Source organism: Xyrauchen texanus, chromosome 24 (genome assembly GCF_025860055.1).
Source record: "Xyrauchen texanus isolate HMW12.3.18 chromosome 24, RBS_HiC_50CHRs, whole genome shotgun sequence".
NCBI classification, from domain to species: Eukaryota; Metazoa; Chordata; class Actinopteri; order Cypriniformes; family Catostomidae; genus Xyrauchen; species Xyrauchen texanus.
The window spans coordinates 14,480,333-14,504,677 of NC_068299.1; the positions used below are offsets into that span (position 1 = coordinate 14,480,333).

General features: G+C 36.8%; 2 protein-coding genes across 2 annotated transcripts in view; one reads left to right on the plus strand and one right to left on the minus strand.

Moving 5' to 3' along the window:
- On the plus strand, positions 1-4,151 carry LOC127617448 (tRNA (guanine(37)-N1)-methyltransferase-like). The gene is made up of 5 exons (XM_052089419.1): positions 1-28; positions 607-1,259; positions 2,271-2,395; positions 2,512-3,163; positions 4,050-4,151. Exons 1-4 carry the CDS (start codon positions 9-11, stop codon positions 2,728-2,730), a joined length of 1,017 nt encoding a protein of 338 aa, XP_051945379.1. The 5' UTR covers positions 1-8; the 3' UTR covers positions 2,731-3,163; positions 4,050-4,151.
- Positions 4,089-24,345, minus strand: part of LOC127617449 (CDK-activating kinase assembly factor MAT1-like) — a 30,466-nt gene continuing 10,209 nt past the window's right edge. The window contains exons 7-8 of the mRNA XM_052089420.1: positions 16,383-16,504; positions 4,089-4,652 (exon numbers count right to left, since the gene is read on the minus strand). Coding sequence (XP_051945380.1) covers positions 4,538-4,652; positions 16,383-16,504 — 237 coding nt within the window. The 3' untranslated portion in view covers positions 4,089-4,537. The remainder of the gene's footprint in view (positions 4,653-16,382; positions 16,505-24,345) is intronic.

Here is a 24,345-nt window from a genome sequence, read left to right on the forward strand (position 1 = left end):
GCGAACGTATGGCAGCGGGCTGGAGAAAGTGAGCAGTCAAATTAAATTTTATTTACTCACAGTTAATGTGTTTATAATATGAAACTGACATATATGTTTTAAGTTGTGCTGCATAATAAATTTTTAAAACCATATAATGCTTAGGCGTCCATAGCCTGTCGTTTATTATGATGTGTCTTCTGCTAAATGTTATGAAATTGTGTTTTCGTCTAAATAGTTTTGAGTGTGTCTGGTGTGGTTCATGTTTTGCCTGCCCTGTGGGGATCAAATGACTTTACAAGGATGGTAAATCCCGAAACACCTACATTGTCGGGAACTGCTTCCTCACGAGGAAAGCTGCTTAATAAAATTACTAAATGTCCTGAATGAACATCTCTAATGCAAAAAGGTTTTCTGTGAGGATTATGTAGGGATAGGTGTAGGGTTCAGTAAAATACACTAAAAGTCAAAGGAATGCCCTCACCATGATAGAACAACAAATGTGCATTTAAAAAAAATAAAGAAAATCCGTGCAAAGCCAACCAAAATAAATTTTCTGTTGTTCTCGTGTCATAACACACTGTACTGTACTGTAAAGGGCTTGACTCATTTCTCTTTCTTATTCAGAGCTTGCAGACTTCTGTTCCTGCTGCAGAAAAATCAAAGATGTATCTCTCTCGGTTTAATTTGTGGTATTCAGAATTTCAACAAGATTGTGAAAAATTCCTTCCAGTTCTCTACTGTGGTCCAATGTCAAAAAGGTGGCATGAGTGATCAACTCCAGATATCAACTGATCTGGGGCTCTTCAAGCCCCCTTTTACAGTCCGTGGGATGACCAAACTGGACCGAAACGCTTTCAGCCAGACAGTCAGTGTTCCTGCCATATGGATACCAACCAGTGTTCTCAACAAAGTGGTGAAGAGTTTGAAGAAAGTGGCACTACAGAGGCCAGGACTCAAGCGGGTTGTGGAAGAAGATGGCAATAAAGATGGAAAAGATTGCAGTAATGGGGAACATCGACTGCTGTTATTGGATCCAAACAGCATAACATCATCCGATTCGTTTGGCAGTGAGGAGGCAAAAGCTTTGAAAGCATTTGGGGTTCCTCAAGAGATCCAGAGATACAAACTGAAACTCACCTATGAGAACCTTAAGAGTGAAGAGATTCTGCGAGCCGTACTTCCTGAGGGACAGGACGTGACATCAGGATTTAGCAGAGTGGGCCACATTGCCCACATGAACCTTAGAGACCACCAACTTCCCTACAGAAAATTGATTGGTGGGAGAGATATATAATAAATGGGTGAATAAATCACTATTGGTTTAGTTCCCCCAAAAATGAAAATTCTCTCATCATTTACTCACCCTCATGCAATCCCAGATGCGTGACTTTCTTTATTCTGCAGAACACAAAACAAAGATTTTATGAAGAATATCTCAGCTCTGTAGTTCCAAATAATGCAAGTGAATGGTGGCCAGAACTTTGAAGCCCCAAAAAACAAATTAAGGCAGCATAAATGTAATCCATGTGACTACAGTGGTTAAATCTATGTCTTCAGAAGCAATATAATATGTCTGTGTGAGAAAAGATATTTAAATACTTTTTTACTATAATGTCCACCTTCACGTCCACCTTCTTTTTCTTTTTAGTTTTTTGGCAATTCACATTCTTTGTGCATATCGCCACCTACTGTTCGTGGCTGGTCCAAGGTGGAGATTTAGAATAAAAAAGGGACTTAAATGTTGATCTGTTTCTCACCCAAAATGATTGGATCACTTTGGAATACATGGATCAAACATAGTGTTTATGTTTCCTTTATGTGGTTTTTGAGCTTCAAATTTCTGGCCACCATTCACTTGCATAGTAAGGACCTACAGAGCTGAAATATTCTTCTAAAACTCGTTGTTCTGCAGAAGAAAGTCATACACATCTGGGATGGCACGAGGGTGAGTTAATGAGAAGAGAATAAAACATTTTGGGTGAATTATCTGTTAAATGTCCGATAACCGATATGCAGAACAGTTTTATATATATATATATATATATATATATATATATATATATATATATATATTATAATCATTATTGTTTAATTTCAGCTTTTGAAATGTTGTGTGCAGTTCTTCATAGATCCAACATGTCATTTATTGGAAGACTCAATATTTAAGAATGGATTAAATAGAAAGTGTTCATACATATATATATATATATATATACACACACACACACATACACATACATTCACACATCTCAAACTGATTATCTCTAGTTTATGATATTCTGTTTTAGGTCAGGTAATCATAGATAAGAACCCTGGCATTTCCTGCGTGGTAAACAAGACCAACACCATTGACTACACTTACAGGAACTTCCAGATGGAGGTTTTGGCAGGAGAGAGTAACATGGTAGCAAAGGTGAGCTCACCTGACATATGGAGTCCGCATAAACATCCGTGATCAATAATTCTGTACCGGTACACTTCAATCTGTAATCTTAATTTATAATTAGACATACCTTGCCTTTCTTTCAGGTACGTGAGAACGGCATGTTTTACGAGTTTAATTTCTCGCGAGTGTACTGGAACCCTCGACTCAGCACAGAACACAAGCGCATTGTTACTCTCCTTCAACACGCCGATACAGTAGTCGACGTTTTTGCCGGGGTCGGTCCATTTGCAATCCCAGCAGCGCGTCGAGGTTGTGAGGTCCTGGCTAATGACTTGAACCCTGAGTCCTTCCGCTGGCTCTAGCACAATACTAAGCTCAACAAGGTCCAGCAAATGGTAACATGCTTTAACATGGATGGACGGGACTTCATCCGGGGTCCAGTGCGAGAGTGTCTGCCCACTCTAATGAAGAGATCACAAAAAATTCATATGGTAATGAATCTCCCTGCACTTGCTCTAGAGTTCCTCGATGCTTTCAAGGGTCTATTGGACCCAAAGCCAGATCAGGGACACTCCTTCCAGGACAAGCTGCCTTGGGTGCATTGCTATGGGTTCTCAAAGGAGGATGATCCCCAGAAGGATGTAGTGGAGCGGGCAGAGGCGAGTTTAAAGGTTTCCCTGCACGGACAGTGTTCTGTGCACATGGTGAGAAATGTGGCACCTAATAAGGAGATGATGTGTGTGAGTTTTATTCTGCCAAGAAGAGTCCTGTACAGCAAGTTCACCCATGATAGAGGTAAGAGACATACCTTGAATTGCCATTTTACAATAGTAAATGGGATAGAAAGTTCTGTCATGATTTACCCTGCATGGTTGTTACAAACAAGTTTGACTTTCCTTCATGGAGCACAAAAATTAGATGTTAGACAGAATGTTGGCCTCAGTCATTATTTACTTTCACATGGAAAAACAAAAGTGCAGTGAAAGTGAATGGTGACCACGGCAGTAACTAGTGGGGTGAAAGGTGGTAACGACTCCTCCCACTTAAACTTCCCATGCCCCGTTTCTTGCACTCTCATTGGCTGTATGTCAACGCTGCTGTTGTATTCAGTCAAAACATATTTCACACTGCACGATTTGGAATCGCAGACAGGTCCAGATATTTAACATTCTAGATATCTCGCTGACATCGCGACAAGTCAGCGTTTCTCTTAACTCACGTCTTTGATAATTCATACATTGCGATCATCGTTCACGGGAGCGAGCTCCGATTTGCCTACGATTTCAGGCTTTTGTCGACGATCTCCACAAAACTGTCGGCGAATGAAAATCGGGCTTAAAACGTTGTAGTGTAAGCTCGGCATTAGGGGGCCCAGATTACCTTGCTACGGCCCTGATGGTGACCGAGGCTCACATCCTGCCTAACATCTTGTTTTATACAGGTTTGGAAAAACATGTGTAAAGGATGACAGGATTACAAAATGTTTGGGTGAATTGTTCCTTTAAGAAACATACTGAGCATACACACTCAAACATGTCACACATTGAACAAATGTAATACATTGAGAAGACTACACATCATGAACAAGGTGAAAGCCACATGGCAAGTAATTTCTTTGAAGGCATAACTGGGAACAACTCTATTTTTGCTTTATTGTTGTTTTTTCTCTCTCCCTCCATAGACTGCTCAGAGGAACTGTGTCCAAAGAAACAGAAGTGTGAAGATCTAACAGACTAAAGAATCTTAAACTATCAGTGTTAAATTCACTGTTGAATAAGTTCCGTAATATTGAAGTCTGTTTAATTTTTTTTCTAATAAATTATAATTCCATCAGGATTGCTGTTGTGTTGCTATATTTTTGTGAATCACAAATGATCACCCCACCAACACTGACAAAAAGAAAAAGCTTTTCCTCATTTAACCGAAACATTACAAAAATAACCAAAATATCTGTACATATTTTTCTTTAACATATTAAAACTTGTTTATATCACACTTCAACATAAACCCCAGTGGTCGGTATATTCTGAACTCAGCCTGCTGAATGAGTCTTCAAAAGGAATCTTTCCCATGATCCTTGTGCAGGCAAACATTTTCAGCCTCTCTCTTTTCTTATGTGTGAGAGCCTTTTGCTGGACATGGATAGGAGTAGAACTCCCTGTTGTTTTGTCATGAGGGAAACAGGCCACTAAAAGCATCCTGGATGGCACGATGGCAAGCCAGTCCTGATGTATAACCACCAGCCTGGTCCTGTGCAGATGCTGTACGCACATGATTCAGATACCTGCACAGAGAGAAAAGACAATACAGAATAGTTTTAACAGCTTTTCACTGGTTTCTTGGTTATTCGTACAGAGCAAGGGTGTCGAACTAATTTTGGGTAGCAGGTCTGATTGGACAAAGCGACATTGCTTGGGGGCCAAGTTTACATTTATAAATTATATATACTGTGTATATATATATATATATATATATATATATATATATATATATATATATATATATATATATATATTCAATTCAGACTGCAATCTCATAACTTAGGTAAAATATAAATTCTTTAGTGATGCTGGTAGTTCAGTGGTGGAGCAAAAGAAAACTGGAGCAGGAAAATATGCTGAAAAGATGCTGTTTTCATAGCTAACACTGGGGTAACAAGATAAAAAAAAAAAAAATGTATCCACCAGCCACAGTGGCTGTGAATGCCCAATTTCACCAGCCACTTTGATTATTTTTTTTTTACCAGCTCCTTTGGTTATTCACAAAGGTATAGAATACTACCACTTCTGAAGCTGTAGTGAATTATATCATCACACATGACAATTCATTAATTTCGCTGCATGTCATTTGCTATGTATGGTTATGTATCCAGCTACAAATGTTTATTAAGCAATTTTTCATTCACAATGCATGTAAACGTGGTGTCCTCCGTGGAAATCAAGCAAACTAAACTAAGAGCACCTCCTGAGATGTCTGAAATCATTTACAGCATTATCATGGACGACATTGTTCTTGCAGTTGCAAACAATTTTCAGATGACAAACAGCAGAAACAGTGAGCACTCTGCATGCACATGTTCCATGAGAAGCGCTGCGCTTATAGGCCTCTGAATACACAACGAATCAGATACTTGCATCAACGGCTTTATTCTTCTGTCTGTTCTTCAAAACATAATCAAGTGGATATGACTACTTGGCGGGCCGGATCCGGCCCCTGGGCCATTTGTTTGACACCCCTGCTCTAGAGTAAGCAGCTCTGTTTTACTGCATTAATCAGTCCGTGGATTTTAAAGTGGCAAATAAATATATACAGTACTGTGAAAAAGGTTTAGGCACTTGTGAAAACTGTTGCATAGTGTGGATGTCTTCAAAATAAATGCCATAAATAGTTTTCATATATCAATTAACATCATACAAGGTGCAGTAAACATAAAACAAGCTAAATCAATATTTGATGTGACTTTGCCTTCAAAAGAGCACCGATTCTCCTATACACCTGGATACAGTTTTTCTTGGTTGTTGGCAGATAGTATACTCCAAGCATCTTGGAGAATTTCCCACAGTTCTCCTATCTATTTAGGCTGTCTCCATTTCTTCCATCTCCTTCATGTAATCCCAGACTCGATGTTCAGTGGGGGGCTCTATTGGGTCATGCCATTTGTTGCAGGGTTCCCTGTTCTACATTTCTGTTCTATTATATTTGCAAAAAGACTGTTTGGGATCTATCTATATCTATCTATACAAACACACACATAAATATGTATGTGTGTATATACACTGGCCCCAAACCAGTTTGAAGTTTGGGCTCTTTGCATTTAATAATTCATATATCAATGTTTTTAGATACAAATATATAATTTCTTAATCCATGTTTTATTCAAAGCTGACAACTGTCAAGTTAACCACAATCCACAAGGAGAAGCATTACTTAATATCAATGCCTAGCACTCCCGAAGTGTTAAAATAAAATTCTCAAGCAGAAGGGTCCAAAGTGGCCATTCATTAAGTGAGAACTGAGAATTATATGTAAACTACTGCCATGGAGAGAGGAGGGATAAGATGGAAAGATAGAGAGAAGACTGGAAAGAGGGTCAGGTATCATCGGAAACACTTAAACTCTTCTCAGCTGCACACACTTTCTAAACAAACATAGATTACCGAAGCGCTCGACATGAGCTAATGCACACAGAATGCTGCTTCAGTTCTGAATCATTAATACACAAACCACACACACACACACAATATTCCATAGTTGACTCACTGTAATATACAGTATATTCTTTTCTGTTCTTTCCATTTTAGTTTTGCCTAAAGTACTTTAGACTTCATATATTCTTTCATTCAAATAAATGAATGAATAAATAATAAATATATAGATTTGGAGGTTTGCTTTTTTTCTGGTCACAAAGTGTATGAAGATTCAATAAATAAATGTATTTTTATTGAATATAGATGGAGAAACATCATTTATGTAAAATAAATAACAACAGAAGGTTGTTTTAAATAAAATGTTTTTTTTTTCTGAAAAAGGTGGCAAGGGAACACACACCCCACACCTGGTTTCTAGTGATATTGTGTAGATTACGGGGCAATAGTTATAGAGCACAAATTGTCAACGTATGCAAATACTTTTGTGACCGCAAGATGCTTCCTCAGAATAACTATTTCAGAAAATGTCAACCATTTCCTGTTAATTTCAAACAAATTTGGAATTTTATTACATCTCAATTCTTAAAATAAACTAATCTCTATTATGACTGGATCAGTCAAGGTCAGCCCACTTTTCTCATTGAACATTTCTCTTTACAAATCTATCCAAAACAATGTGTTTTATAGGGGCCTATAGGGGGGATTTTTACCCCAAATAATATCCTTTCACTTACTGTACAGTTATTGAAAATGTATTGATTTGATCATGATCAAAATTGAAAATGATAAGTTACTATTTTGTTTCAAAATACATTTGATAATTTCCAGTTTATTCATTAGCTACATAAATTTAAAACAGTAAAAAATGTATCAGATATTAGATCAAATGAACTTAAAATCAAACTTTACACACAATGAGCTCATGGATCAGGACAATTTTGCAGTGCATCGTGATAAACTTGTGTTTAGGAAAGTACTGTGGTAAGATTTGATGCTATTTAGTGTTTTGGGAGAAAGTAAAAATCAAAGAAGCCTTTTACCCCACGGGTATTTTATCCAAGCCTCATTGTATATTTATTGTATAAAAAAAGTAATGGGATGCCAAATTGTGCCATATCAGGAATGTTCCTCATAGCAAAGTGGAAGGATAAAGCATTAAAAAGAAAGAAAAGATTTGGAAGGTAATTTGAAGGTAATTGATGTGAGGGTCTGAACTATAAATTGTTTCTGCTGATGGTCTAGCTCTATTTATATAATTCTGGAGATGGACATTTTGTTGATACTGCTCAAATGGATGATCTTGGAGTTGAAATTGTGGCATGAACTGAACTGTGCTTAACGTTAAAATGTGTCATTCTGTCATTGCTGACACACATTAGTGATGATTGTGTGTGCGCTCTCTGCATCTGCTCTGTCAGTGTGGATCTTTTATACCAGCCTTTACAGTCTAAGTGTCCATGGGCATTCGAGAGAGTATAAGAAAGACTTTCCAAGAGTGCAAGATTCAGCTCATAATGTTCCCTTGGTAAGCAGTAGACATGTGTACACATGGACAGCTGCTAAACAATCTGTCATTTTAACAGGGTCAGTGTCTAGCTGTCAGTCTCTCTCTCTCTCTCTCTCTCTCTCTCTCTCTCTCTCTCTCTCTCTCTCTCTCTCTCTCTCTCTCTCTCTCTCTCTCTCTCTCTCTACACACACACACACACACACACACACACACACACACACACACACACACACATTACAAAAGCAGATCAGGTTGCCTGCTCTGCCATGTCAAAAACATAGAGTGCTGTGAAAAATTATCCTGATTTCTTCTATTTTCGTGTATGTTTTATACTAAATTGTTTTAGATCTTCAAACAAGATATAGCATAAAAACAAAGGCAACCTGAATAAACACAAATAGATTTTTCAAATATAGATATGTTTTTTTTATCGAGGCAAAAAGTTATCCACATCTATATCACCCATGTGAAAAACGAATTGCCACTTTAAAATTAATAGCTGGTTGTGCCACCTTTAGCAGCAACCAAATGCTTCAATAACTGGAGGTCAGTTCTTTCACAACACTGTGGTGGGATTTTGGTCCACACTTCTTTGCGGAACTGCTTCAGTTCAGCCACACTGGAGGGTTTTCGAGCATGAACTGACCGTTTAAGGTCCTGTAACAGCATCTCAATCGGGTTCAAGTCGGGACTTTGACTAGGCCACTCCAAAATTTTAATTTATTTTTTTTTTTTTTGCCATTCAGAGGTGGACTTACTCCACCTATAATTGGGTCACTGTCTTGCTTTGGATCATTGTCTTGCTGCATAATCCAGTTGTGCTTTTGCTTCAACTCACAGACTTATGACAGGACATTCTCCTTCAGGATTTTCTGGTAGAGAGCTGAATTCATGTTTCCATCAATTATTGCAAGTCATCCTGGCCCTGAAGCAGCAAAGCATCCCCACCCCATCACACTACCACCACCATGCTTGACCGTATACGTATGATGTTCTTTTTGTGCAATTCTGCGTTTGATTTACGCCAGATGTAACGGGACCCTTGTCTTCCAAACAGCTCCACTTTTGACACATCTATCAACAAAACATTCTTCCAAACGGTTTGAGGATCATCAAGGAGTGTTTCAGATAAATTCAGACAAGCCTTAATGTTCTTCTGGGTATGCAGTGGTCTCGCCACTCTTCTATGGATGCCATTTTTGGCCAGTGTCTTTCTGAAAGTGGAGTCATGAACAGTGACCTTTATTGATGCGAGAGAGCCTGCAGTTCCTTGGATGTTGTCCTTGGCTTTTTTGTGATTTCCTGGATGAGTAGTTGCTGTGCTCTTGGAGAGTTTTGAAAGATTTGCCACTTCTGGGAATGTTCACTACTGTGCCAAGTGTTCTCCATTTGGACATAATGGCTCTCACTGTGGTTCTTTGGAGCCCCAGAGCCTTAGAAATAGCTTTGTAACCCTTCCCAGACGGATGTATTTCAATCACCTTTTTCCTCATTATTTCTGGAATTTTTTTCGACCTTGGCATAGTGTGCTACTGGTTGAGACCTTTTAGCCCTACTTCATGCTGCTGAAAAAAATCATTTTAGGTGTTGATTTGATTTACAAGGGATGGCAATAATCAGATCTGGGTGTGTCTAGTCCAGCTGAAATCCATTATGAATGCAGTTTCGTAGATTTGGGGATTTAGTAACTAAGGATACAAAAAAAAATCCACACATACAAAGCTGGGAGTGCATGCGTTTATGTGTGAACATTATTTGCTCAAAGTGAAAGCCACACAGTCTGAAATGCAAAATTCACACAAATCTGTGGACTGAGAGAGAGAGAAGATGAACAAGTTCAGTCTGTCTTATCCATTTCCATCATGCACCCTGAGGGTACATTTTAAAAGTTCAATTCTCTCTTCCTACCAATTCCACATACAGAAATGGGGACTATTTGCAAGCCAAATTTACTTTTGATGGCCAGGCCAGAATCTTTGGTTTAAGCTTGTTTGCATATGAAAATTTCCAATCAGACACCTCAAAATTAAGTTTAAAAAAAAATTATTATGTCTCTTAAATACAGATAGAGAGAAGGAGAAAAAGAGTGGACCAACAATACATTACTGATTAATTTCAACAGTGCTTGACCTCTTTCAGATGCATTATGTGTGTACGTGCGCGTGTGCGTGTGTATATCCATTTCAGTCTGCACTAAACATCATCTCGTTTGAAATAATAATCTCTCTCTGTGTGTGTGTGGTATGAATTCTTTGCACACACAGTAGACATATCACAAATTATAAAATAGATACAGTAGTTCCGGTCTTGGATGCCTAATGGTCAAAACAGCATTAATTACTAAAATACAGTAAATAGTAACAGCTTTGTGTAGGTTGTAGATATTCCACTGCACCTTGTAGCTATCAAAACTATTTAGCCCTGACTATATTCACAATATAGCACTACCTTTTGCCTTTTACAATAATTTACCAGATTTATGTCAAAAAACACGAAGTTACCGACCCTTTCCACACAAACACACTCTCTTCTGACCGGATAATGCATTACTTCCTGCCTGGCACATGATGACTTCCTTTAAGGCAAAGTGCATTTGTCTAGAAATCATAGCCTAAACATTTCAATAGATGAAAGACAAGCCCTCAGCAACCACTCCAACATACCAAGCCCCCCTTATTATGTCCTTATGACAAAAGTTAAAAAAAAAAAAACAACTTAGAAAGAACGGACACTTAAAAGAGAAGAAATCTGAGGTGAAACAAAGAAATAAATGTCATCACTGTCATGATGATATTATAAGAGTGATCAAGCTTTTGTAGAATACACATGAAGTAAAAGCTGCTAATTCCTGTGTTCACTTTATCAGCTCCATTTTTGCTCTCTCAAATGTTTTATTTTTAATCTGAATAATTAATTTAAACCATTAGAATTGTGTTGTTTAAAAATGAATTATTCGAGATTTGAAAACACTGCATCTTTTTTGTTATTTTGACCAGTTGTTGTTTTCTGGAAATAAATGCTCTAAATTAAAAAAAAATCTTTAGAATTTGGGAGAAATGTAGTCAGTAATTTATACAATAAAACAAAACTGTTCAACACATACCTATAAATAGTAAATCCAGAGAAACTGATCATTTTGCAGTGGCCTCTTATATTTTTCCTGAGCTGTATAAAATAACATGTTTTCAATAAATGTATTTTTAACATTAAATGTATCCCCCAAAATATTTCAAATCATTCAAAAATACATCTGGCCATCAAAAATCAATTAATAGCCAAAGTCTTTCTCTCCTGCTGGCATACACACACTGTTTGGGCATGTTTGGACTAAACCTCAATATTTTTTCTTGTTTCTGGATTAACCATGCATGCATACTAGCAATTATATATTGTCGTCTAAAAGGTCTTCAGTGTGTCACATAAGGCTTCATCCACAACGTGCATTAGAGCTAAGAAATGTTTAATGCTGCAACTAAAAAGCTTTTGAGCAACAGATGTCATTCTGAAAATGTACTGTGATAAACCATTTAGACATTTGTTTCATGAAAAACAATTATCGGAATGAAGTTAACCAGTTATAAACTGGTTACAAACCTTTAAAATAAAATTCTCACTCCGGAACAACTGAAAAGGGATTCCTGTTTTCGGTTACGCTCTGCAATTTTTTTTGTTCTTTTTCATTTTTGTTCCTTAGAACAATTTCAGTCCCTGCTGACAAATAATGTTTGCCTTACCAAAATAGTTGTAGGTTAGACTATACATACATTGGGATCCAATAGTTTAGAATTTAGGATTTTGAAATACTTAAAACAAAATATTCAGATCTGCATTATTTCTTTGTCACTAATCAACTGTAAGCAAATTTGTGACAGTGAACATGTTAACTCCTTTGTAACTTTGTAAGAAAGGTCAGATTTCTTTGCTTCCACTGCAGCCCACAAAATGCTCTTTGATGCTCTTTTTGCTCTTTCTCAGATCATGAATCATTATGTTTTGCACAAAACTTGTGAAGTCCATGCCAACTACCAACCAGGTCTCATGAAAAGTCATAATTTACGAGTTGGCTGTTTCGTATGGTCATGCACGATGTTGTTTGCATAAACTCGTACGACTTCATCACGTTCAAATCCCCGGATGTGAAATGCGGAAGTGCGAGATCCACGCACGAGGCTTTAAGGAAATACTTATTCATATTATGCCCTAACGCAGTGTTTCCCAATCACTGTGCCAAGGCACGCTAGTGTGTTGTAAAAGATTGTCAGGTGTGCCATGGAAAATGATCAAATTCCACAAAATAAATAAATGTATGAAAAAAAATTAGAATTTCAGGGATCCAAACTCCTCACCTTTCAGAGAAATTCGCAGTTTTGAAACGATAATGGGTCACTTTTGTGATTGTGAAGCGCAATGATTAATGTGCAAAAGTGAGTGATATTTATACGCGTTAAGAGTCTTTCACATGACTCACGTCAGCGCTGCAGAATACATTAACGCCACTTTACACCAAAGTGTTTTTCACACACATGTTTTTGCTTCACCAATAATGTCTTTGAGAGTACTAAGCAACAAGAAATATTTAAAAACTGTCCAAATTTGTGAAGAGACATTGAATGTCTCATAATTTCTTTTAATTTAATATTACCTTATCGTTTCTGAATATCAGAGACATTGGTTATTGAACTAATTTAAATTCACCAAGAAAATGCTTAGACCTAAATATAAACTAGTTATTTTATTATTTTCTGCTATTAAAGTTTTTTTTTCTCTCTTCCGAATACATGTTTTCAATGTTTATTGTGCACACCTTCTGCTTTTTTACGTTGCACTCTCATAAAATCGCCCCTCTGTGACGCTTTCGGCAACTCGTCATGTGGAGGGCAAAGCGGCATTTGGCGCTGTTTTTAGCCTCCAGAACCAAATTAAAACTGCCACGAGAAGTTGTCTGTCCGAGGCAAAGACGCAAAATCTAATGACAATTACCTCAGCTTCAGTCTCCCTTGATGCATTTGATTACGCACAGGCGAGCACCCAGTTTAAGTCGATGCGGACAAGGAGGAAGGTTTGAGTTGTCAATTGAGTTCTGTTCAGTTCCTTTTTTACATCTTTTGTTCATATTTTGATCATATTTGTTTTTTGTAATATTGTTCAGTTCCTTTTTTACATCTTTTGTTCATATTTTGATCATATTTGTTTTTTGTAATATTGTTCATTGTACCATTGTTCATATGTCGTGTTTTAGTAGCCTCTGCGGTCACTGCGGGGAAAAAAACATTCATCTGCTTCATGTGGTGTATCTGTTGTTCATCGGTTTTCTTCATAAATAAATGCATAATCGGTTATATGCTTGGCCTGTAAATTCATGATTAAAAAAGTAAATTTGAACAAAAATAAAAGCTATTAAATGTCTTATTTTCATTAAAATATGAAAATTAAAATGACTGGTAATAATAGATTACGACTGAATTTTTACGGCCCTGTCCATCAAAATGCCGGACGATGAGAAAGTCTAATGCAAGCACTGTATGTGACACGCTAAACACGCTACTAACATGGACAGAAAACATGGACAAGTTCCTGAAAAGAAATATATTGACGATGGTTCGCCTATGTGGGATAGTGGTGTGCCGTAGAATTATTCAGTCATAAAAAGTGTGACAAGACAAAAAAGTATGGGAAACTCTGCCGAAACACCTCTTCTAAACTTAACCAATCAGTACAGTGTGTAAATATGATAGGAAGTTGTTGTGTGTGACAGAAGCAAGTAATTGTAGCGTATTAGATGGAAACAATGTCCAGCTACATCATTGGCTGTAGTGAAAGTCGTAGGAATTCAAATGAGTGCAGTCGCACAATAGCATACGAATAAGTTGTAATACTCCTGATGATTTCACTGTGAGAGTGTGTTGGACATGCCAAAAACAAAAAAAATCCAAAATCATGTTAATTTTTCAATTACAATTTTCACTGAAGTTATGTTGTAATTTGTAATGAAAACATACCCAAGAGGTGTCTTGTCCAAAGCAAATGCCTCTAACTAATTTCCATATCCATTGCACTGTAGACACATCTCTAAACTCACCAGACATCACTCAACACTAACTGAATATGTATGTGCACTAAAAATGTTTGATGGTAAGAATAATGTGCTTAATTGTTCGAAAGTGTTTGATGGTATTAGGCTCAGTACAGCCTTACAGACACTGAAGGGTGAAGGAACAGAGGGGTCACAAGTGATAGTTCACCCAAAAATGAAAATTCGGTCTTCCTTAACTCAACCTCATGTTGAAACCTGTATGACATTGTAATTCTGTGGCACACAAAAGAAGCTGTTAGTCAGCCTCCCAGTCACCATATCACTATTGTATAGACAGAAAACAAATGTAAGAAAACTGAATGGTGACTGAGGCTGCCATGCCTTAGTATTCTGCCATACATCTCATTTGTGTTCCACAGAAAAAGGAAAGTCATACAGGTTAGAGAGGAAAGTTGAACTCAATCGCCTCCTTTCAAGACATACACAGCTGTCTTTAATAAAAACGCGATCTGTATTTATACAGGTAGAGAACAAGGACAGAGAGAGAAAGAGAGAGAAAGAGAGAGGGGGGGGGGGGCTTCACCCCAGGGGTGAGGAAGTGAATACATACATGACCCTGCAAAAACACAAACCATTCCAACATAAATCTCCACTAACTCACTGTCAAAACATACCAAGACAAAAAGAGAAAATAAGATCAGTCTCTCTGTCAACCTCACACAAACACACACACAAACACTAATCCACATTTTGCTCCTGAGTTCAAAAGACTGAAGCTGGTCAAATTCTTTGATCAAAAAACAGAGGAAAGAAAAAAACGAATTCAGAATGAAGGAGAAAAAGAAACAAAGAGAGAGTGATCCACCCTGTCCTCTCTTTTCATAACCTCATTCTTTTTCTTCTCCTGTCCACTGCTTTTCAACTCAAAACCACATCACAAGATCCTCTGCTGGGACAAGACTGTGTGTGTGTGTGTCTTGTAACTATGAAGAACCTCAAGCTGAAGAAGTAACTAAAGGCATTGCAAAAATGTCAGCAGACTTCCTGTTTACCCTGGGAGCAATGCACCATGGGAGATGTGGTTTATTTGTCTGAATAGGAGGTAATTTATCTCTGTCAGACACACATACTCTCACTGACAGAAAGAGAGAGCGGTTAAAAAAAACCTAAGCAATACCCAAAAACTATATGCAATTCCTCCAAAACTGAATTTTAGTACATGTAGTATTTTCACAAATGCTCATTATTTTAACTGCAAACTGTCAAAAGGTTAGCTATCAAAAGCCCTATAATCTTTAACTATCAAAGTCCTTCGGTTAACACACTTTCTGCAGTAATTCACTAGTATTATATTTCACATAGTTTGAGATCCTATCCATAGTATTTGGACACTGTTTTTGTCCAGTTCAAATATAATTTTCTATTTATGCTTTATTATCTCTCAATCTTTAAGGGTTAGGTCACCCAAAAATGAAAATCCTCTCATGATTTACTTACCTTTAAGCCATTCCAGATGTGTATGACTTCCCTTCTTCAGCAGAACCGAAGTGTAGATCTTTATAAGCAGATTTCAGCTCAGTTTGTCCAAACAAAGCTTGCAAATGGATGCCATCAGGCTGCTAGCTGTTTGACGGACCAAAAGGCATATTTAGGCATCATAAAAGTAATCCACACGACTACAGTCGATCAATGAATGCCTTCTGAAGCAAATCGATAGGTTTGTGTAAAAAATAAATCAAGAATTAAAACTTGAATAACTGTACAAAAATTGCTTCCTGCCAGTTGACGCATCAGTGATGCAAGCGCAATGGCGTGTTCACGCGAGAAGTCGGAAGCATGTGCTATGTATGCAACAGCAGATTAAACATAATGCGAGAGTTAGTTTATTTCAAACAACAATACAGCGCTGGGTGGAAGCAATGATTTAAAATTAAAAATGTTTTAATTATCAATTTGTTTCTTATACCAAACTTGGTTTGCTACAGAAGGCATTAACTGATCGACTGGAGTCATGTGGATTACTTTTAAGCTGCCTAAATATGCCTTTTGGACCGTCAAACAGCTAGCAGCCTGATGGCATCCATTAACATGCATTGTATGGACAAACTGAGATGAAATGGGCTAATAAAAATCTTCACTTCAGTTCTGCTGAAGAAGGAACGTTATACACATCTGGGATGGCTTAAAGGTAATTAAATCATGAGAGGATTTTCATTTTTGGGTGAACAAACCCTTTATGTTGAAAATATGTTACTGTGTGTTTGCATAGAGTAGGTACCCCATATTAACTAAACGATTCTCATCAATGTTTTAGGTGATTCTTACCCAAGACGACCCAACAGATCCAGTTTTGGAATGGGCGGCCCGTACGTGTCAACTTTCTCTGGCTGATAGACATACAACACTTCCTCCACACGAGTCACAGGAGCCAAAGACACTGTCTGACCCTATATGAGAGATTGAAAGAGAGAGAGAGAGAGTATGTGAACTCATTTCCCTACTACTGGCACATTTATGCTGTCCGAAATCGCATCCATTCACTGCATTTGATAAACGACACACTTCTCGGCCAGAAAAACATTACATTCCTTAGGTATGCCGGTGAATAATACAAATAGATTCCAGGCATACATCATCCAGGAATGTGGGAATGTAATGTCCTATGACCAAAATATAAGATGTAATAACAACAACTGTGAAAATAATCTACTCTGGTTTTGTTATACAAGCACCATTTAAGCACAAGGAACAACTCTCTTGGTGTAAACTGTACATCACTTACAGCTGAAAAGAGCCGCCCGACTTTTAACTATATTTTTTAAATCTAGTGTTTGAATGCAAGGTCTCCTCAGCTCCCATGGTGTAGTAAAGTGTCCAGTGGATGTGCACTTCAGAATCTTGTCAGAAATAGGTAATTCGAGTGTTTCTCACTTACTGTTAAATGAATATGGATGATTCAGGCATACTTCATTCATTGGCATAATTGTTTTGGCATACTATATAAGGGAAGTATGCACGTTCGGTCGCAGCTTTAGTTTTAATTTAAATTCCCAAATTAAAACTAAATTAAAACTTTAATTTAAATTTAGATTTCAATTTTTTTTTATGGTTTTCTTTTATGTTACTGTCATAATTTAATCCTTTTTGTTAAAATTTTTATTGGTTATTTTGAATGTTACTTTTTATTAGAACAGCTCATTTTTTATTTTAGTTAAGTTTATACTATTTTTTGTTTCCTTTATTAATACAAATTTACTCCATACTAGTTTTATTTGACTTATTTTGCACTGCTTTGGCAATACACATTTTTAAAGGTTTTTGGTCATGTCAATAAAGTACACTAAACCGAAACTGAAATTGAGAGAGAGAGAGAGAGAGAGAGAGAGAGAGAGAGAGAGAGAGGGGGGTTTATCTGTTCTGCAGTCTACTTATCTGTTACACTGGAAATAAAAGTTAAGGGGAAAAGACTTTCAATTTTCATAACGATGTATTTGTAAATTTAAGACAACTGACAATTTGCTTTGTGTGAGTGAATGTAAATTTGAGGTGGGCGTATATTTAACATGAACTCCTTGTCAATTCAAACAGAACAGTTAATGCAGATGACCTCATTTAAACAACATGAACAGACATTCAGTCTGAGATCAGGTCACACATAAATGCTTGAGCGCCAACACACACACCCCTCCACAGATCCAGATCCAAGCAGGGGATCTAAAGATGTATGACAACATTCGCTGCCAACACACAGGCAACACACAAGAGGGAGACTGAACTTGCTGGAGACAGACAGAAACCGCGGCATGAAGGGAGTGCGAGAGAGTGTGTGTATGTGTGCAGAGGGAATTTCCATGGGAGAGCTTCTCTTTACTTTGGCCTGACACCACTGCATGCATTTGAACTGCAACACAACTGCAAAGTAAAATAAAGGTAGACAAAACCGTGAGAGCAAACAGAAGAGGAACAATAGAGATCCAAGCAAACATGATGAAAATTAGCATGAAGAGGATGTTTTTATAATGTGTTAGTTGACTGGGCAATAAAACATTCCTGAATGAGGGCAACTTTAACACATACAAAACGTGTCCAAAATTAACTTTCTGCCACGTTGGCTAATGGCAGCTGAATTGAGAACATTTATGGGCCATTGATATTTTTTGCTAGCATTGAAACTGTATTTTGCACTGTTTTCATTCAGAATAGCTGTTTGTCCCAATGACAATGGGAGTTAACAGTTTTCTCCCTTCATATTTGTGGAAAACAGTGCAAGTCATTGTGTCACCCGCAACGTCACAAGATGAGTCAGTCTCTATCTCTCCATGAAACCGCAATTATCACAAAAAAATAAGACCGTTTGTGATTTTGTGGCTTAATACAAGGAATATTTCACATGTTTGAAGCAAGACAGGACAGATGTTTTCTTTAGCATACTGTTTGTACTTCTGTAAATTGAAATGCTTAATTTGTTACAATTCAATTACAATTTAAATCATGTAATATTGCTCTAATACATTTCTAGCCAACTGGCATGTAAGTTTTATTTACTTGCCAAAGCCATATTTTACTCTCATTTGGTGCTTGCCAAATTAAACAATTATTACATTTATTTTGCATGATTGGATATAGCCATTTGTTTAATCTTAAACTGCACGTGAGTGAATCTCACAGCAACATGTCCAGGTCCCATTTCACCCCAAAATTAAAAGGAAAAAAAATACGTAATTATATTTTGCATAAAGAAAAGCCTATCTTAGGACCATTAAGATTGGCACTGTGAAATTTTCATGAAAATAAAGATAATTTTCCTCACATATTCTCTAAAGTAAATGGTTTACCTTTCAGATTAGATTCTAAAGAATAAGAATAGATTCTTATTCCCAGGGCTCAATGCTAAGGATTTTTTGCTCTCTTGCTTGTTGTCTTCTTGATTATTGTTAATAGTGCAGAACTGGCCTGATCGGGCAAGAAACTGGCCGAAATTTCTCTTACACTGGCCATCAGGCATTCCTTAATGTCGAGCTTTGCATTACTGTACTACTGTACTACAGTTTACTGAACTACTACTATTGAACTGTACTACTGCAATACAAAGATTTGTTTATTTAAATCAGCATTAATTAAGGCAGTACATCAAATACTACCTGTGTTAACTAATGTAATACTTGCAACCTGGTCTCGTAGTGAAAACGTGACTATTTACATTTTTGCAAAACTTGTTAAGTGTCTCCGGGTACAATTCCGTGCAGATTCCAGGTGAAACTATTTTTCCAGGTCTCAATATTTTAAAACACTATTGGTTAGGTTCAGGCAAAAATTTTATGTTAGGGAGGTATATTTTAAAAATGGCCATCAAAGATTCACCTTAAAAACTTGTCTGAATACAACACCATTTTACTCGCTTTTGGCACCCCTGCTGGACATTTCACAGGAAACCTGCAGCCAAATGTAAATTTGTGTATATTACTAGATTTAATTTCCCTTATGTAAAATATATTTTCTTATATGACATATTTAATATGAGGGGACCATGCCATCTGTTGCATGGCTCCCTGTTCTTCTATTCGCAAAAAAAAATTTGGGAGTCTAAAAGGTATATTTCCTATTGCCACAATAAAACTGAAAATATAAATAACCATCTTATGACAAAAGTTTTTGTGAAGCATCTTATGTGCTTAAGACTTTTGTACATGCATACAAAAACCATCCCTTCAGATATTATCCTGTCAACAGCCAGATACCAGTGGAAAACTCTTCAGGACTCCACTATACCCAAACACACACCAACCACAAAACAACACTACCCCATCTTTACACGTCTAAACCAGTTGAAAAATGAACATCTGCTCTTGCCATTAATTTGAGGTGTTGTGTGCGAGTGTATTCTTGTGTACAGAGAAATGCTGCTGATTCTGTGTATGTTGAGTGACCATAAATACATATTCACTCCCCAGCGCCCCGAAAACAGAGCTGCCGACTCGATCCATCTTCATTACAGTTCGGGGGTGAAGAGGGAATGAAATCCCTGAGCTGAAACCCCCCACTGGTTCTCTGTGCATTCAGAATTTTACTCCGAGCAGTAACACACTGTTTAACGGGCCTTGTGTTCAAATCAATCATATATCTGCTGCAGTTCGACATTCAGAACCATCCACTGCTATAAACTCACCCCTACCCGAGTAGTGAATCAGCCTTTCTGTTTAACATTAACACATAGTAAACATCTTTTTTACAATGTGGAGTTGAATTTTACATTTGTAAAATAAACCTTATTCCCTGGTTCTGCATTTAAGACTTCTGCCTTGGGAGGCATACTACTTTTCTACTGTCAAAGGACAGTTATGTCTCTTTGATTTAAATAAAAAAAAAAAAAGGAATTCTTCATTCATTTATTTATTTATTTAGAATTTTGTAGATCTGAGAATTATCCTAACCACACCAACTATTATTGGATATTATTACTAAGGTCTGCATGTCTTCTTGTCAACCTACAAGTATCAACCAGAGTGCATGAATTGACTGGGAAAATTCTGTTATAATCTATACCATCTCAAAGTTGATTTTGGGAAATGGGCCAAAAAAAGGTCCCAAAACAGTTAAAGATTCTTAAAAGGGGCCGTATTCTTTATTTTGGTAAAACAAAATATGAAATCCACTTATAATGTTAGGTTTCACAATTTCTCATAATTTTGTTTTAAATGACCATTTCCACCTCTCTGACCATTAAACAGAATTAAACAGGCATTTGTTGCAACTATACCTTAAGAATTCTGTCTGAAAATTATCTCTGTTATGATGTTTAAAGAGTGCAACAGTCTGTTTCTGGAAGAAAAAAAAATGGAGGTGCGGAATGTTACAACAATGCTCTACACGAATGCATTTTGCGGTTGCGCACCATATCAGTGTTTACATCAGCTTGATTTTTTGGCCTGTGTGGGTCCCCTAGTGGCCTGGCACCCTGGGCACACGCCCATAAAACCTATTGGATGATCCGCCCCCGCTGCAAACGAACATTCCAGCGACTGCCTACTACTCCCCATGACACACTGTGAATGACGCAATCGAGTCTGTCTTCCTACACTCTCAAACTACTTATATATTTGTACATATCTGAATATTTTGCAATAAACTTAAAATGTACTGTCTCTATACTTAGAAACAACTTAAAATCAATTTGATATTCACTACAATTAAAAAAGTTTGGGTTGCTTAACTGAAATGTTTCTCATGATCTTAGAAACCTTTTGATCTGAAGGTGTACGCTTAAATGTTTTAAATTAGTTTTGTAGAGAAAAATATAATTGTGCCACCATATTAATTTAATTACAAAACAAAAATTTTATAAACATTTTATATAAAATTTGAAATGGATGACTTGTACCAAATAATAAAGACAAGCAGCCAATAAGTGCCCAACATAGATGGGAACTCTTTCAATTCTGAGGTGATACCTCAAGGGTGATACCTCAAGAAGTTGGTTGAGAAAATGCAAAAAATACATTTCTGAAAATTCTAGGCAAAGGGTGACTACTTTGAAGATGCTATAGTGAAGATAACAGTTTTGATTAGATAGATTTTTTTTTAGTCAGAAAATAATTTCTATAGTTCCATTTCTGTTAATCCACAGTTTTGATGACTTTACTATTATTCTAAAATGTGAAAATAATAATAATAAAATATTGAGTAAGTGACCGGTAGTGTATTTCCATTTTTTTTTCCGTCCGATTTTCAAATCAATTTTTGCTTTAAATCAAAGCTTGTAATACACTTCAGAGCTGGTTAAATTGGTTAATGGCTTAGAAAGCACTGTTGCGCTCTATTCAGGGTAGGTCAAGTTGCTGAATACTTTTGTCTATAGCATAGTCTGGTCCACTTTGGAGCTTATTTTGACCAAGAACTGCCCACTTAAATGGAAGAAAAGGGCTGAATGGCAATGTGGAATGATCAATTACAGTTTGCATATTTAGAGGGGAGGAAATTTATTTTGAATATGCAAATATATATGTTAAGGAGCTCATGGTTTTAACATCACTACCATGAAGACTTCATAACAAGCTGTTTTTGCAGCTTAGTTTCAATATCCCAATAACCCATTTAAAGGATTTAACTTTTATTTGTTTAGCATTTTATGCTTTTGGCAGATGCTTTACCAAAATCAATTTTAAGAGCAATCAAGGTTTACATTTTCTCAGTATGTGTGTTTCCAGGGAATCAAAGCCAAAATCATGGTGTTGCTAGGGCAATGCTCTACAAGTTTTGCTTCAAGGACACTTGTGTTATATTGTGATAATTAGGAGCAGAATCTGCAAAACTGAAGGAAAGACAGGTCTGTCCCTAACTTTTTAAGATTCTTTTACAGATTCCAGAGGTTTCTGACAATAAAGACTGTCCATCGAGACTTTTTTCTTCACTAAAGCTGTTGTCCACCAAAAAAACACCATAAGAAGCTATTTCTTTTTTAAATCAAGAGGAATGTGAGAGAATGCAAAGGTTTTTGTTTCACATGGGCATTATTTAGGAGAGAGCGTCAGGTCTCTGACTATGCAAGTCTTTAGGACGCTCCAAGTTCAACAAATATAAACCATCTAATAGCACTTCTGACCTTCACACACACACACACACACACATACACCTCAGATCAGCACGTTTTGAAATGATCACACACTCACACTGCTCCCCTTTATTCAGGCAAAAGAGAAAAACCTTCCCACAAACGCGCAAAGATATTAACACTACCAAAACAAAACAAAAATACGCTTGCACATACAAGAATAAAAACAAATGAACTTACATGGCTTGTCTTATGCCCAGCAAATACTCGTCAGTCACTCCATATACAATGAAGTGGCCCTGAATTTACAGTGTAACACTAGTGAACATACACACACTTACACATAAGTTCAGTAGGGATAAAGTGAGCTTTGTGGGCCCTTCAGCTGGTATTAAATGAGCTGAAGTAACAAGTGTGAGAGCCAGTGTCCTCTCCATGCCCTGTAACACACTCGCAATCATTATTTTCACCTCAAAGCTTCTAATGGCTCTCTCCACATATGCAGAGTATGTATCTGCCTGCAAAAAGTCACATCACACACACTGCTGAACTGCACTGCTCAGAAACATCCAGTGTGTATGGATGTTAAATATAACCTTATGATTCTGGCTCCTGCCTTGCAGTGTAAAGCCATGTAAAGCTGACAAACACTTTTTCCTCAGTATTACCACTGTGCCAAAATTCATGCCAACACACACACACACACACCACTAATTTTTCCATGCCAACCTAAAGACAAATTTGAGCAATCATATGCACCTCCACACAACACACACACACACACACACACACATTTACTTGACTATCAAAAAAAGAACAGCACAGACTTCAATTGTTTTTAAAGCTAATTGTAATTACTATAGACTAACCCTTACCGAAACAATATACTACCTCTAAAAGAAAGCGGTCTGGATTTTTTAAATGTAAACATTTATGACCAAACTCCCCAAAGGGTGGTTTGGTCGTATTTAACCAAATTCTGGGGACAAATCTGTGTTTAAGTATTTCCAAGAGCACCCCCCTTCACAAACCCACAAAATCCCACAAACCGCTTTACACACTGTCCTTTTTTCCATTTATACTCTCAAATGGCGGTTTTCCATGTGTATTGCTCTCCGCCTCCACTTTCTCTTTTGCATGCACATTCATGACATGTTGATTCAGGCCTGTGTCCTTCGCAGTGACCACTGAAGTGATTTTTTTTTTTTTAAAGAACAAACCTGTTTTACCTGCTCTACAAGACTAAATGTTATAAACGCTCACACTCACATGTCATACACAAACACTGGCTAATACAAAACATGTTGGTGTGTCTGTGTAAGCGAGGGCTTACACACATATTGTGCTGAATATCACCATGGTAAACAGATCCAATGTGCAGATAAATAACAAGCATATAAACAGATAATAGGCAATCATGATATATAATAAAATGTTTATAAAGTCATAATTACAGAGAGTTCATACAGTATGACGTCACTTGTGTCATATGTTGAGACATAATAATATTAGAAATTATATTTTACTAATATATATATATATATATATATATATATATATATATATATATATATATATATATATAGCCATGGCCAAAAGTATTATGAGTGACATACATTTTGTGTTTTGCAAAGTTTGCTGCTTCAGTGTTTGTAGATAATTTTTTTCACATGTTTCTATGTTATACTGGAAAACAATGATAAGCATTTCATGAGTTTTAAAGTATTTTATTGGCAGAAA